The following is a 16,371-nucleotide window of genomic DNA, read 5'->3' as shown; positions in this document are numbered from 1 at the left end:
TGAGAATGATTTACTGTCGTTTTGGCATTCTGATGTTACACCAGAGGTCAAACGTTACATCTAATGGTGGCTAGTCTTTAATTTGAAATACAGTTGTGGATGATGTACATGTATATAAGGGCATATGAGCAACTCACATACCAGAAAGCTGGTGTGGAGCCCTGAGCCCTGTTCCATTAAAACGAAAAAAAAAAATGCAATCAAACAAAAGTCATACAATCAAACAAGAATCATGTATCAGTCAATCAAAATAGAAAATTCAGAGATTGATGCTTGATTTTCTGACTTAAATGTTTGATCTCAACTTTTATGCAGCAGGGTCCTGGAATCCACAGAGAATCAAAGGAGAAGGGAGATGCAGTATTACAGAACTTGATGAGTCTGAACCAAAGACTATGTTACAAAATGATTTGATTTTTCTAAACTCATCTAGTTCTGTGATTTTGTAATTGCATGTCTCTTTCGTTTTACCAAATGAATTGCCTTTTCCAATAAACATAGGACTGCTTCTTTCAAACAGGACATTTAAAACTTCACATTACATAGATTTAAAAAAAAAACGTTTTTCTACAGAAAATTGACACCAGTCATACGAGTTTAGCTTTTGTCTCTCTTCAGAATCCCCAGGAGCTTCTTGAAGATTCCCCTCTTCTGCGGCTCCTCGACGTCGAAGACGTGCGGTGAGATGTTGGCGGAAAACTTTCGGCGGTGCGGGACGCCGGATCGGTTGGGCCTCTCCTCGTCGTCGACCTCCTCGTCCTGGCTGATGATGACACTGCTGTCCCCCTCCGTCAGGTCCAGGGTGTCCGGGAGACTGCTGTCAATGCTTTCCTGACTCTCCGCAACAAGATCTGGACTGTCCGGAGATTCCTTGATGGACACTGTGCCATCAACACTTTGAGTTCTGCCATTATTTTTTCTCATATTAGTGTTACTTTCGTCATTAGCTGACTGCGTTTGTCCATTTTCGTCAGCCGAGGATGCATCTGAGAGCTTTGTGAGATTCTTTGCTCTCCTCCCTCTGGTCTTACGCGCTGCCACCTCTCCATCTTCCTCTTCCTCATTCGTGTCCACGCCCGACAGGAAGACATCGCTGGACGACGCCGTGCTGCCCTCCTGCGTGTTGAGCGCCGCCAGGAGCTTGGTCCGCTCTCGCATCAGCCCCTCAAGGTCCGGGGAGCCCGAGCGGGAGGAGGTCTGCGAGTCCCGCCTGGCCGTCAGCCAGCCATCCGTTTTGCTCCGCCAGGGGAGGGAGTCGTCCAGGCTGGGTATACTGTGGATGTCCTTGTCGGGAGTCCGGCCAGGGGTAGGTGGGGCAGGTCCCGGGGGCAGCGGTGGAGGTGTGCTCACCTCAGGGGTAGGTGGAAGTGGCGGTTGGAACCATCCTCGGCATGGGGTTGCTGAAAGGGCAAGAGAGAGGGAAAGGACATCAGTACCAAACAGTTTCCTAAATCATTCACGAATAATCCACAAGTCAAAACTTCAGCAAGAAGACAAGTTACAATGGTCTTGATATACAACTGAAACTACTTTGCTTAATGCAATGTGACATAGAAATATCTGATTACATAGTCTTCCTCTAATCAAAGTAAAATGAGCTCCCTTGTTGTTTTACAAGTTTTGTTCCATTTTATTTTGGTATTGGTTTTGTTTTTGGCTATTGAACTAACAAAATGCCTGATGCAATGAACAAAATGTCTCTGTCCAATGGCTCTCTTTATACAAGTTTTCATGAAACAACATGTGAAGGGTAAAAGGTATGCCAGTTTAGACTCAAAAGATTCTAAACTTGGAAATGCTCTGTACTATCAAGAGATGGTAGCACAGGATACAACAGAAGGGACAGAAGGGACAGAAGGGACAGAAATCTCACAAGAGGGTGCGTCGTCAGCTTCGACGTCCATGTCGACGGCCTCCTCTTCCGTCCGTTGTCGCTTCTTGCTGCTGCCGCTATTCTCGAGGAAGTCCGCGTTCCGACGCTTCTTGAGGGGCGTGGCCAGATCCTCCTCTTCTACGGCCATGGGGCGAAGGAAGTGCTCCATGTGTTCCCTACTGTGGGATGCCTGCATCGGCATGGAGTTGTACTGTCTCCAATCCTAGGGGGTTCAAGGAACATAGTTGACATTTATAATTTGAAGAGAATAACACACTAGGAGGGAAGGAAGGAAGAAAGGAAGAAAGAAAGAAAGATGACAAGAAAGGAAAGTAGCTGTACCGTCTCCACTCCCAGAGGGGGTCAAGGAACAGGGATGACCATTACAGATAGTTTAAAAAGAACAACACACAATGATGACAAGAAAGGAAGGAAGAATAAAAGGCAGTAGGAAAGAAAGATGACAAGAAAGGAAGGAAAGTAGAAAGATAAAAATTATGAAAGGAAGAATAATGAAGGAGAAAATGATAGCAAGAAAGATGGAGAGAAAAAGTGCAAGGAACAATAAGAGAGGAAGAAAAAAGGATGAGGAGAAAGGAAAGGAGAAATGGAAAAAGAAGGAAAGAATACCAGCAAGGAAGAAAAAAAGGGAGAAGGAGGGGAGAATGAAGGAAGAAGGGAAAGAAGGCTGCCTTTTGGGACAGTCTTAAGAGGAACAGCTGACACTGCATGCATGGTGTACGTTAAAGATCAATTCAATACCATGTTCAAATTGACTTTACATTATAAAGTAAAAAGAAACAAACACTGGTAGAGCCTCCATCAAATCCACACTTGAAAAAAAAAAATTCTAAATCCCAAGTGTTAGATTTTTCACAAATACGGGGATATTAAAAGAGGCTAAATATGTAACTCAAGGAGTGTAACTCCTTACTGGAATACATTTCTTGGCCAAAGGTAAGTGACCTTTAACCCGTTTAGGACGGTTTGATTTTGCTACAACACGCATTTCCCATAGACACCTGCCCGAGTATACTCGGAACTCGTCCTCAACGGGTTAACATAATTATTCCTCTTGTGCAATTATTTCATTTGAACAATGATCTATTCATTCTCATCTTTCTTGCCATTCATATAATTAGCACTGGACGTTCATGGCTGCAGTTAGGACTGAAAATGTAATATTCAGAAAAGTTCAAGGACCTTTGACCTAAAGGTGTCTCACGATCACGCAGCCTGGGTTCGAACCCGAGTCTGGACTGAGCAATGTTGTGTGTAAGCATACCATCCCCTCTAGCAAGAGGCAAAACACTCTGTCCCTCAGATAGGACATAAAATGGAGGTCCTGTGTATGAGAGAGTAACGACTCATGCACGTAAAAGATCCCGCTTCATTCATTCATCGCAAAGAACAGGGTGTTTAACCCGGTGAAGTGGTCCCACCCCACACCAACTGGACCCCATGGAAGACCAGCTTAACATAGCTGAATATGGGCTATCCAGCCATCTCTCAGATGGAAAATGAACAAACAAACAAACAAGCCTGAATCCTCACCTCAACCAGTACTGTACAGTCCCTTCAAACGGGATAGACCATACTCACATCACTGATGCGGTCCCCAGGATAGACGTTGAAGCCGGGGAAGTCGATGAGCTTCTTGAGGTTGTAGCGTGGCCGCCTGTCCTCCTCGGTATCTTCACCAGTCAGCTCCCCCTCCTCATCTGAAACAGATAAGACAGACATACAGATGGACAGATGACGTAAGGATCAAGATGACAGATGGCTGGACGGACAGACAGACAGACAGACAGACAGACACACGGACAGACCAGCAGATGGATGAATGGACAGACAGATAAACAGACAGACACACATACACACAAACACACACACACACAGAGCTTAGTGGGAAGGAAGAGACAGACAAACATGAACGCACAGACGTGAAGACTGAGGGAGATTCCTCAGGCAGACAAAGACCTGTCAAAAAAGGGTTTTGCAACTATGGATTTTTCAGTCAGTCTCCGGCCTACTTTCTTTTTCCTGAAAATGACCCTGATAGCTTCGGTCTAAAAGGGAATATATTCACTATGTTTAAATCTTATAACAGTTAGAAACAGAGTGCTATGATTAATTTGTAAGGCATCTTAACACTTTCGTCTAGAGGGAGGTCAAGTTTATAGAAGACTCAGACATCACCATACGTTCAAACAAAGGCACTTCTTGTATAAAGGCCCAAATCATATTCATTTACTCAATCACAGAATTAAACATTATGCATGGATGGTGCATCATTAGGTGCCACTGGCAGTGGATAGATCTTGGAATCATTTGTCACATAAATGATTAATAGATACGTTGCATGGTTTTGGCCTGCTTTTCAATTAGGACTTTGTCCAAACCTAGAGATGCCTTTACCTGTGTCTTGGATGTTGTAGACCTTGAGCTGGGATTGCTGCACCTGTGCCTCCAAGAGGTGCCCAGGGGGGTATCCATACCGCCTCATCATGTAGATGTAGGGGGGCAGCTGGTGGGGAGAGATTCCCAGAGCCTCACGGAGGGTGTCACTACACATCACAGTCAATGATCAGACAATAATGCATTGTTCACATATGTTTGGTACTTCGATTCTTTCATCCTAAACATTTGTACATCAATATTGCAACAAAAGGCTTGAAGGACATTGGAAATCTCTGAAGTATGGACACATGCTATGAGCTAGTTTCTTTTTTTATACCAATCTTAGAACACAATCCCACATAACATCCAAGATGACTTTCATGCATAGAGTAAAATCAGCCAAGCAAATCCGACTGAATGTGGTCTTATGATAACTTCATAGCAATGATGCATTTAAGGAGATGAGGTTGTAGTTGTTAAATCATCCACTAAATAATGATTTTGATGATATTTTTGGGTACAGATCATGAGCTTTGAAATGATGACACTATGAGTGTTCTGTGAAAACATGCAAAATTTAGACATTCACTGACTTTCAAACTTTACATGCAATTTTGATGAAACTTCCCACATTCTGTGCACATGATTCTTTTCTTGTAATCAAAATCAACTTGGACATGGTATGGCACTGCATTTGTTATTGCATATTCAGCATATAACATCACGGCACACAAACAGAAAGGATAATGCCACCACCACCCAGAAGAGTATGAACTTGGTGATGTGGTTGAGAGATGAATGCCCTTAACTTACCTTATCACGCCAGGCTTGAAATGCTTGAACTTCTCCGACATCTCGCGGTCGGCGTGGTACCTCCTGCCTGATATGGTCTGAGCCGGGGACGACGCTGTGCTCATGAAGAGCCTCTTGTTCTCACTGATCCGCACTAAGTCACGGGGCTGCATGGGTTAAAAGTATCACAACAGCACTGGTATTCACAAGTATCATTAACCTTTCACATTACTGTAGAAGTGGACATTTTTGCGGTGTAGAAATTTTCACACATTTCGCGCAACCACAAGCTAGCACAAAAATAAGAGCACACAAATATTTTTGTATGCCATATGTTCCTGTGGGTAATGCCCTGATTCCGCGGAATTAAAAACACGCGAAATTCACATTACCCGGCCGAGTGCAAAAAATTACCTTGGCAAAAATATCCACTTTTACAGTACATACATATCATATCTCTTGAGTAATATTCTAATCCTCATTTCTTCTCCTACCCCCTGCCCCTGAAAATAAAAAGGGTGGGTCAAAGAGGTAGCTATGCAATCTTTAGGCCACCAGCAGTATTTACACTTTAGAAGTCTGTGTACACTGCAAGGAATTATTCTTACATAAATTTACAAGCTTGTGTGTGTGATTGCTAAATACACCTTTATTTCCACTCGCTACAAACTTTTGTGAGTGACAAAGATTATGACAAGAAAACATTTGGAAGGATGTATGAAGACATGCCTCTCCCCTCAAATACACTCAAAGCGTAAATCCATCTCTTATGATACAACAGCAAACTATCAATACTACCACAAAGTAGCATGGTGAGCAAGAGAAGGAGAGACAAGATGGCTCTCTCATGAAAGCAAACTTCTAGGATTTCAACTTCTAAACTTCCAAACTTCTATTGTACTTCTAAACTTCCAAACTTCCGAACTTCCAAACTTCCAAACTCCCAAACTTCCAAACTTCTTAACTTCAAAGAATGAGAGAGTAGTGGTCAAGTGTAGTTTCCGTGTACGGAAAAAGATCGATAAAACAAGGGATCAACTGGCTGATATCACTCACCAGAGGGCACTCTCTCAGCGAGTGTTTCTCATTGCCACAGTTGAAGCAAGCAGCCTTGGCCCTGCCACTGTGGGGTGAAAAGGATGAAAATAATGATGTGCACATTCTCCTTTTAAAAGCATATCTCAATCAAAATTGTCATAGCATTATTGAAGCCACTCTAGGAATGTGCATTCATCAAGTATGACTGAACATTTGTTTACGTTGACAACATGTTGATTTAACATAATTCTTGGCATTATGACTATGTACACCAGTAGGTCGGGACCATCAAAGTAATGAATTAAAATGAGCGTGGATATTTTGGGATATCAATCGCACAAAAGGATACTTAACGGGGTTATCTAGTAAACTCACATTCAATATTTCACAAAATCGTTGGCAACAAGAAGGGGATTCATGAGGAATGATTCCACTACTGTATACGCCAATTATTTAGCGCATCTATTTTTCATGAATTGGGATTCCCAATGATTTTGCAAGTGCTAAAATTTGCGATCACAGAGAACGATAACGAACGGAGAAATGTATGCAAACACGTGGCAGTCACGTCGGAATCAGAATTTTTTCGTGTGTAATTACATTTTTGCTTAGCACCTGACTCGCAAACTTTGTGAAAATAAAGACCACAAAAAATATGTGGCACATCGTCGCTGGGGCAACAAGACCTCGTATCTACAAATGTTTAGGAGAGCCAAAAAACATGGCGGCCAAAGCACTACAGCGAATGGGATAACCTTTCCTTTGAAATGGGTGTGGCGACTTCATTTTTGGAGCAGTACAGTTGGGATTTGGACAGGACATCACTTAACCCATCATTTGACCATTAATCCAAAAAGGTCATTTTCACCAAAATTGCAGATACAAGGTCTTGTCACCCCAGTGATGATATGCAGGAGTGGTATGAATGTCAAATCCACATCACGTATGACAGACATCATCTTTACCCTCTTGATGGCGCACTGGGCTTCTCGTCTATTGGCAGCACTTCCCTGAAGACAGCCAGATAGCTGGTGATTGGTGGTCATTCAGGAAATAGAGATCATTGCAACCTTCTTTAAAGGAAACCAAAACCCAAACACAAATGTGCATTGAATGAAAGCAGACATATTAGCAGAACATTTAAGGGAAAGTGTGAGGAAAGTCAGAAAATTAATTCAAAAGTTATCAATTTTAGAAGTTATTGTGCTGTCATTACTGGGGAAGGAGACTACCACACTCCATGATGTCATTATAGACAATGTATAGAAAATATAGGGAGAATTCCACAAAATTTCATTTTTCATAAAAAGTGCACATTCCACTGACTTGTTACTGACATAATTATGTTAAGTGTAATATCATTACCCCTGCTTTCTAATAGGTAAGTCAAATGCTCTTTCAATATGCTAGAAATATTGGATCTCATGGAATTCTCCTCGTATTTTCTCTATATATTGTTGTCCATAAATGACATCAAGAACTGTAATAGTCTTCCCATCCAGTGATGATGGCACCAAAACTTAAAAAAAAATAATAATAATAATACCTTTTGAATCAATTGCCTGAATTTATCTCAAACTTTCACTGATGCCTTCTGCTAACATTGCTGCTTTCACCTAATCCATATATTTTGGTTTAGGTTTCCTTTAACTCTCCCTGCCAACATCCCTCACACATGATAGTCATTGATCATTGTAAGGTTACCTTGGTAACTGCATCAGGACACATCTTCCCCACTACATAATGTGAGATCGAAGGAAGGACTGTAAACACATAGCGTTGTACCTTGACTCTCAATATTTTTTTTTTCCATTCTCTCAACATTGAAGTGTAGTATATTACCCTACTACAACTGTAAGTTTCATTAAACTCAGTGCAATGCTTGTGAATTTATCTGAGCAAAAAAACTGAAAGAAAACAAACAATATTTTTTTTTAATCACTGCTCCCACTGGTAAACAATACCTTTAACACATACTGACCTTCTTTTTCAATCCGTAAATAGTATACGTACTAGTAATATCAAATTTGAACTTCTTTATCATTGAAACGACCTGTTGTGATTCATTAATGTCATCGACTCAAGAGTGTTTCCAAGGATACGGGGGTATTTCCCAACCTTCGGTCAGTTGGGCATTCCCGTCCAGTAGAGGGTGCCCCATGGAATCCAGGCAGAAAGACATGTAGTATTGCACGTTGCCAGTGGCGGTGAAGGCTTCTCTGGTTGCCGGGTCTGGGTTCTCTGTTAGAACCATGGAGGACCTCTGCAAGAGAAGAGGATACATCCTGAGCAAAGGACCTTGAGATAACTTTGAGAAAAACACTCTGAGAAAACTCAAGTCATTTCAAGAATTAAGTTGTGATATTCCACAAGTAAAATGAGAAAATGCAAAAATGATGAGACATTTACATTGCCAATTAAATTTCATTGAGATTTCCATCACTCACCTCAGAAGAATCAATGACATCAATAGAAACAACAACAACAACATAACTGAGGTAAATTTGTTATCTTTGGTAAAAACTTTCCATTATTTTCTTTGTCATTATTTTGTATTCGCTCTTTTTCATAACCTCCCCTTGTAACACAAAAAGAAAACAAATTTTATACAAATTTACATCTGGAAAATGAAATATCTTTTCTAGTCCAACCTGTGGAAGTGGTGTGACATCATCCAGCTGAGTTCTGTTGCCCGTGGCGACGGCTTTTTGATGCAGAGATCGCTGGCAGAGATGCTCCAAGAAGTTCTCAACCTCATGTCTGTATTTACTGTAGGAGATATTTGAAAAGCAATAACAACAAATGTTGAGAGTAAAAACAATAGCAGCCTTTGCGTTGGCAGATGGTAATTACAGAATGACTCATGAGCATATAAAATGCTTTGAAGAAAAACAAATCAAATGGTTTGGAGCACTGCCTGAAAGGACAACTACCTCCATCAATTGACAATTAACAGGAAAAATGACTTTCAAGTTTCTTCTGACTTCAAGAAGCTAACACTATAGTGTACGTTAAAGGACAAGTTCACCTTCATAAACATAACGATTGAGAGAATGCAGCAGTATTAGTAGAACATATCAGCGACAGTTTGAGGAAAATTGGACAATCGATGCAAAAGTTATGAATTTTTAAAACGTTTGTGTTGGAACCGCTGGATGAGGAGACTACTAAGGCTCATGATGTCATATGAGTACAACAGTATTTATAAAGAAAATGTAAAGAAAATTCAACATATTTTCACTTTTTTCACATAATAAAAGAGCACTTGACTTGCCTCTTTCTAAAGGGAATGGGAATAATATTACCCATAACATATGTCAGTAACGAGTCAAGGGAATGTGTACTTTTTTTAAAAGATGAAATTTTGTGAAATTCTCTTTATATTTTCCTTATATTGTTGTACGCATGTGACATCATACACTGCAGTAGTCTTCTCATCCAGAGGAGACTGCACAAAAACTTCAAAAATTCATAACTTTTGAAAGGATTGTTTGATTTTCCTCAAACTTTCAATGATGTGTTCTACTAATATTGCAACATTTTCTCTATCCTTATGTTAATGAAGGTGAACTTGTCCTTTAAAAAGCATGACACAGCTGGCAAATACATGTATGTTGCTATTGTATCTTTCACATTTCATCAGCTGTCATCTCACAATACTATGACATGTCAGATATACCATGCTAATATACAAATATGGATGTCAGTTCACTTACGATACACTGCTGTGGTTCATGTAGACAACTTGAGCTATGGGTCCATCTTGCTTGCTTTCGGCAACTTTATAACCCCTGGGAAGAAAAGGGCAAAATTTGACTACAAGTTCTACCAAACCTCAACTTCTCAGGATTACATACATTTGAAATGCATGAAGTACACTCCAAACAGAGTACATCCTTGGTTCTCCGACTAGAGGAGTTTGCATGGTAGTAACACGACATCTAGGCAGTTGCTGAAGCACCTCAATAAATAGGTAACAGTCATATGTTGAAGATATACATGAATATAAAATCATACTACTACATGAGCTATATTTAGGGTTGTAGATTGCCAAATTGCATCTGTATAAAGCAAACAAAACTCATTTTAAAAAAAAAGAACATAGAGACATAGATCAGTCTGACAATTTGCATTAACAATTTTTTTAACATTTTTTTTTTTTACGGTGCAGATAAATGTGTTGCAAGGGTCACAGAAATATGGCAAACCTTAAATATTGAGTTCATTATGCTGGCTTTTTGAGGTACATACAACAAATGCTCCACTTTATTATGCAATTCATTTCTTATCCATTGCTTCAACTACAAAGTGAATGGAGTGTAGCGAGTCAGGTGCATGATGATACTATGCACAGATGTCCAGCCTTTGGCTTCCATAAACCAAGAGACAAGATGCTTACAAGATATTTTCATTTCAAATCAATTTTGATGCAAATTCCTGTTTGCTGTAGTGACTCCAACTAAAAAGGCTGCACAATATCTTGTTCAATCTTGTATCTTGTTAATAAGTTTAATATGTAAAGCCATTTGCTACCCTGTACATCTGCTGCTTTTCCAAAATCTCTATGTATAACCATCTCTGTGACTTGACTCATAAAACATGATATTATTCTACTTTGTAACAAATCCACTGTAGCTTTGCTGAGCTTATCTACTGCATTCTTTTTAATCACTTCTTTGGTTAAATGTTTTCAAGGGTTTCTATTTTTTCTATTTTTCAAGGACACACAACTGTTAACTGTTAAAACAAGTACATATTTCATTTCAGTTCGGGCAATGGCCAAAAAACAAATAATTAAGTCACCAAAATATGAACAAAAGTGACTAAAAGAGATTTTTTGATGAATGTGATATGTCTACAACTGGTGGGATTACAATATGCATCAATAGCATAATGTACAATTCTCCCCATTATCTTTAAGTGTGGCTACAGTAAAGAGCTCAGTACTCACTTGGCTTGAATGCATACTTTTAACCAGGACCGCAACCTTTGATGTGATGGTAGTGCTGTTAAGGATACACTAAAGGACAAAAAGACAAGTTTCCTTCATTCACTCATTCATCTGTACGTACAGAGTATATTCCATGCTGGGACTGGGTATGTCACAGTATACTTCAGAAAGTTTACTTCATAAGATGAAAAACTCTGTTACAGTAGGTATATGTAGCAATAGTTTCCAAGACTTTCTTTCAGATTCATCTGTTGTAAAAAAAAGAAGAAAATAAAAGAAAAAAGGAATAAACATCAAAGTAATAGGTGATAAGCACAATCAGGGTATGCAATCATGACTTTCTCACTTTAAAAAATTGTAACTTCTAAAAGAATGCACCAACTGACTTAAAAATTCACATGCAGCATGCCAAGACATCAGTAATCACATGTGGTAAGACAATAGCTAATTTCTTCTCATTTACTGTTAATTATTAAAGATTAATTACCAAAAAGTCCCCCAAAACCCACGTAATGCGTCAAAAAAAGCGTTTTACAACTTACGTAAAATCAAGATTTGAGGTCCATATTTTAAGTCTACCCCTATGTGTTTGGTATCAAATTAATGGATTTTTTCCTGGCATTGCTTGCATGATATAAAAAACAGTGGTTCTTTCAGCTGGAGAAAGTTATAAGGTCTGAAGTCCCATCCTGGTAGGAGTGTAATGCTGGCTTATTTTTGTGACATTGTGACCTTTTAACCCATGCTGTACAGCTATACATGGAGAAACAGCTTATTTTTTCGCTTTTCCTGAAAGTACTGAAGACACACTACAATATGGTGTGCTGTTTGCCAATAAATGTTCAGCCAGTTTTGAGTTTTGAGCCATTTTCCAATGCTGAGTAAAATAAGTGCAGCCGTTTTTCAGTACTTTCAGTTAGGTATATCCTGATTTGACTACTTTAAAGAATCTTTTCCCCTTATTGAATATCCTTGTTTTTTTAACCATGAATTGTACATATGTAGAAATCTATTGTGTGAAAATTTTAGCAAATTTGAGCAATAGGAACTTATTTTTTTATATTTTTACAAATTGCTGAGCATAAATAAGACCAATACACGCCCATGTAATACTGCATGAAGGTCATATGATAAGTGTTCCGTGTTCATATTTCAATGCTTGTTCAATTTCTAAAGATATCATAAGCAAAAACATAGTATTTTGGCTTAATATGTCATTGTTTGAGTGTCACAGCTTGGATATCAACTCAAGTCATCATAAATCTCACATTCATTCTTCTATCTGTGTTTACAAATATGAGAATTGATCCAAACACTGTGCGCACATTCAAGGTCAAACTGTACAGATAATTTTTTAGATGAAAAATATAATATCTTCCAAAGTACCAGCCCTAATTTCATAAAAATTTGTAATAATGGCCATTATATGTCTGTTACCTATTCCTGAAAGTTTCGCCTCTTCACTCTTTGGCAAAAGTGAAATATGATAAAATATGTAAAAGTGGTTTTATTTGAATTCAAAATAATGCCTACAAAATTGACCATCCATTTCGAGAAGTGAAAATATGAAATTCATTCATATTTTGTGATATGTCATGGCTATGTGCTGGTGGTGAATGAAAGGGATATTTATCAGGAATATCTAACAGCAATATCAGATGAAAAAAGCATTCTCCTTTTTTTTAATGAATTTTTCCAATATATTAGTCATTTCAATGTAATTTGACACCCCTAATTTAAATGCTAATTTATGCGCAGTTTAATGCAAAATTTTGACTCTTTCTTTACATGAAATGAAAATTTGAACACTCAGCTACAACAAACAACAAAAAAAGCATTTTCACCAAGTTTTTTCATTTTTGCCCTGTTACACAATTGCATACCCTGATTGTGCTATTGACCAATAAGGTACAGTAATTTGGGATGTTGACATGTAAAAGGCAAACATAGGCCTACATGCAAATTGTAATTTCATCTGCAATTTTGCAGCACTTGAACTGTGCAATGCAGATACTGTTTGCAAACACTGAAATCAAATGCAAAAATTTGATGGCTTGTGAAGTTGTGTATAATTTGGGTAGCCCAGCAGTTTTCAGTTTACCTGTGCAGTTACAATGCTAATAAAAAAAAAAAGCACCAGTATCATCTAGGAAGAAGAAGAAAAGAGAGAGAAAAAAAACAACAGATATCTAAAGAAGTGATAACAGATGCATAATTTGCAGGATATCTCATTCAACATCCATCGACATTGTTGATTTTGATATCAATATGAATTGTGCTTTCTCTGGTTTCATACAGTAGGCCAAGACCACATGTAAGTGTACACACATCAATTCACTTGACAGTCATTCCACTGGAGATCTTTTTTTTTTCTTTTTTTTTCAGCGGGTTTATCTGTTTCCAAGAAGAACCTATGTTTTTGCACAGGGTAGAATTTTGGCAGGAAAGGTTGAACATTGGCGCAGGTTTTTTTTTTTTTTTTTTTTTTTTTTTTTTACATTAGCCCCATGACAGTACCATCAAGTAATGTACATGTACCAGTACTGTAAAAGTGGAAATTTTCGCACATTTAACTAGTGCAAAAATAAAAGCATGCGAATATTTTTGCTTGCCATACAGTGTACATTCCATTCCAGTAGTTGATGTCTTTTAATTCCGCAGAAATAAAAACATGTGAAACTCTTCTTACAGGGCAGAGCGCAAAAAAAAAAAAAAAAATTAATCGCAGGAAAATATCCACTTTTACAGTAGAAATAGTCTACCGCATACTACCAGTATTAAGTCTACTGTACATACAACATATATCTTTGCGAGGTTTTTATTTTCATGAATTTCTCAAGTCGGATGCCATTTGCAAATTTTAAAAAAGCACACACACACACACACACACACACACACACACACACACAAAAAAAAACACTAATGACATGAATTACTGCTATGTGACCTGCATGCACATACTGGCAATATCACTGCTCCATGATCGCGAATTCAACCACTCATGAAATCGTGGAGAAGTCCCGATTCGTGAAAAATTAGACATAACACTAACAGACTCCTTAACTGTATTATAGACCCTATACGCTACGACATATATTCAATTCAATATGTTGTTACATGGACATGTACATGTACATCTGGCTCCTTGACCTTGGTACAAAGTGTGACGTGTGGCTGTGCTAGTGCTGCCTGTGCCTAGCTGTCCCTGCCCTGTATAAGTTCCCTATAAGACCCTTTATGTGGCGTGGCGGTGGTCATGAAGATGATGACGCATGATGGCCGTGGCCAGGGCTTCCTTTTTTCTTTTTTTTATTCTTTTAAATTTATTCAAATTTCATTCAATTTTATATCACAAAATTTACGTTCACAGAAACAAAAACAAAACATCATACAAAGACAAACCGCATTATACCATGGCCCTACATGATTATACACAAAGTTTACATTGTGAAAAAAAAAAAATGTTAAATTCAATCTTACACTTTGTATGGTTGAGGGGTCTAGATATCGCGCACGAAAATTTGAAATGCTCTTATAATAGAAGTTATTCCATAATCGTACCTGAATTTCTCAATGAATATCACGAAAATGCAGAAAAATCACCTCCCAGAATCTCCTGATGATACGATGACGGAGTAGTGCGCTGTCGCCGTTTGTATGTCGGACTTTTTTTTCTGCGTTCAATTTCTCGGGGTATGTAAAGATCGCGCAGCTGCGCTCTGTAGTTTCATACGTGAAAGTGTCTGCCCCTCTGCGGCTGTAACGTGCTCCGGCTTTCGTAGAATATTTTTTCACTTGATATTAAATTTGTCCCTGTTAAGCAACAGCAGTTTTACCTAACTTGTGTATATTATTCTTATTATTATTATATGTGTTATTATTATTATTATTATTATTATTATTATTATTATTATTATTATTATTATTATCATATGTGTTATTATTATTACTATTATTATTATTGTTATCATTATTACTGTTATCACCACCACCATCATCGATCATCATAATCATCATCATTATCATTTTCATTATTATTATTATCACTTCCACCACCATCATCATTTTATCATTCTTATAATCATTATTTTCATCATTGATATTTTCATAATCGTTAATGATTTTCATTTATAAAGTTTTCTTACAATATTTCTAATCACTTTAACCAATAATATACACGTAACATAAAATGGAAAATAGTAAAATATGAACATAATCCAAATTATATTTTGTGTGTGTGTGTGTGTGTGTGTGTGTTTGTGTGTTTGCTTACCCATTCGTCACCCTCTCATTTTCGTCACCCATTTGTCACACTCTCATCTAATTTGTTTTCTTCAGTATCATTATGGCCCTCCCCTGTCACAAATATATCACAAGTTAGCGCAAGAAATCACAAGCAAATTCAAATTGAAATCACACTTCAACTTCGATAGACTGAAATATTTATTCCTTTGTAATATTATAATCGTTGTGTTAAAATTTGACTTAAAACAACATTTATTAACAGTATTTCAGCGTAGCTGGCAGCATACATTGTTCTTGTGTATGATGACGTCACGTGGTAAACGATCGATCGAACAAATTACGAATTCTATCGACTACGAACGAGACAAGCGAGACGACACGTCTAGGCTACAACATCCTTAGAACAGATTTTAAGGGAAGGTAGGTTTGTACAAGGTAAAAAATTGGAAATTTAGTGGAAAATTTGTTGGAAATCAAAATTTCTTACCTGCTTCCTTCTCATGTTGAGCGGTAAGTCAGGTATGTTTATTCCATGGGCGTATCGGCAAATTTTGCGCTTAGTCCTACGCGTAATATCGCTTTCTATACGCAGTTACGCTATGCGCGATCATTAGGTCCCTGCGCGAGACCTAGTACCCTTACTATACAAAGACAAATGCAATGCAATGTGGATGTGGGGATTCCCACGCCGCACACAGCGCCCACTCATTGCACACTGCACAGCCATAGGCATCACACGCACGCACAAGCTGCCAAAAAGTACAAGCAAAGGATATTTTCTTGCTTCAATTTGTTGATCTCCTCTGTAAGAACTTTTTTCTCAGAGTCCCATTCCGGTGCTTTTGTTTCTCTTCGGTGCTTACAACTTAGAATTGTTGTACCAAACTCTTCAAATAGGGAAGAATTTCCAAACACATCTTCAGCTTTATCGTCTTGCGACTCCATGGGGGCTGCCATTTTGTCTCCGAGAACGCATGCGCGAAGCTAAACCAGCATCAAAACAACACACAGTATCATACGAAGTAGTCGTACAGATCGTCGAGTCGAGTCCGTATGCTATGCATGAAAAGGA

The 16,371-nt window shown here is 38.4% G+C and overlaps 1 protein-coding gene across 1 annotated transcript; it reads right to left on the bottom strand.

Annotated features, from left to right (window-relative positions):
• Positions 1–597: 597 nt before the first annotated feature.
• On the bottom strand, positions 598–16,256 carry LOC140227919 (zinc finger CCHC domain-containing protein 8-like). The gene is made up of 12 exons (XM_072308301.1): positions 16,076–16,256; positions 11,055–11,097; positions 9,820–9,894; positions 8,755–8,872; positions 8,206–8,366; positions 7,069–7,131; positions 6,122–6,188; positions 5,087–5,232; positions 4,292–4,440; positions 3,476–3,594; positions 1,874–2,096; positions 598–1,400 (listed from the first exon to the last, which is right to left on the bottom strand). The coding sequence occupies exons 1-12, from the start codon at positions 16,254–16,256 to the stop codon at positions 598–600; spliced, it is 2,148 nt and encodes a 715-aa protein (XP_072164402.1).
• Between the last annotated feature and the right edge of the window lie 115 nt (positions 16,257–16,371).

The sequence above is a fragment of the Diadema setosum genome, chromosome 4 (assembly GCF_964275005.1).
Source record: "Diadema setosum chromosome 4, eeDiaSeto1, whole genome shotgun sequence".
NCBI classification, from domain to species: Eukaryota; Metazoa; Echinodermata; class Echinoidea; order Diadematoida; family Diadematidae; genus Diadema; species Diadema setosum.
The sequence above is the reverse complement of the archived record's forward strand: the minus strand, read 5'-3'. Positions and strand labels throughout refer to the sequence as shown.

Bases quoted from the DNA above. Each gene is read 5' to 3' on its own strand.
- LOC140227919 (XM_072308301.1), bottom strand. From the start codon at position 16,256: ATGGCAGCCCCCATGGAGTCGCAAGACGATAAAGCTGAAGATGTGTTT. The intron at 4,441-5,086 runs GTAAGTTAAGGG...TGTGATGTGTAG, and splicing joins TTCAAGCCTGGCGTGATAAG to TGACACCCTCCGTGAGGCTC. The intron at 3,595-4,291 runs GTAAAGGCATCT...TATCTGTTTCAG, and splicing joins CTACAACATCCAAGACACAG to ATGAGGAGGGGGAGCTGACT.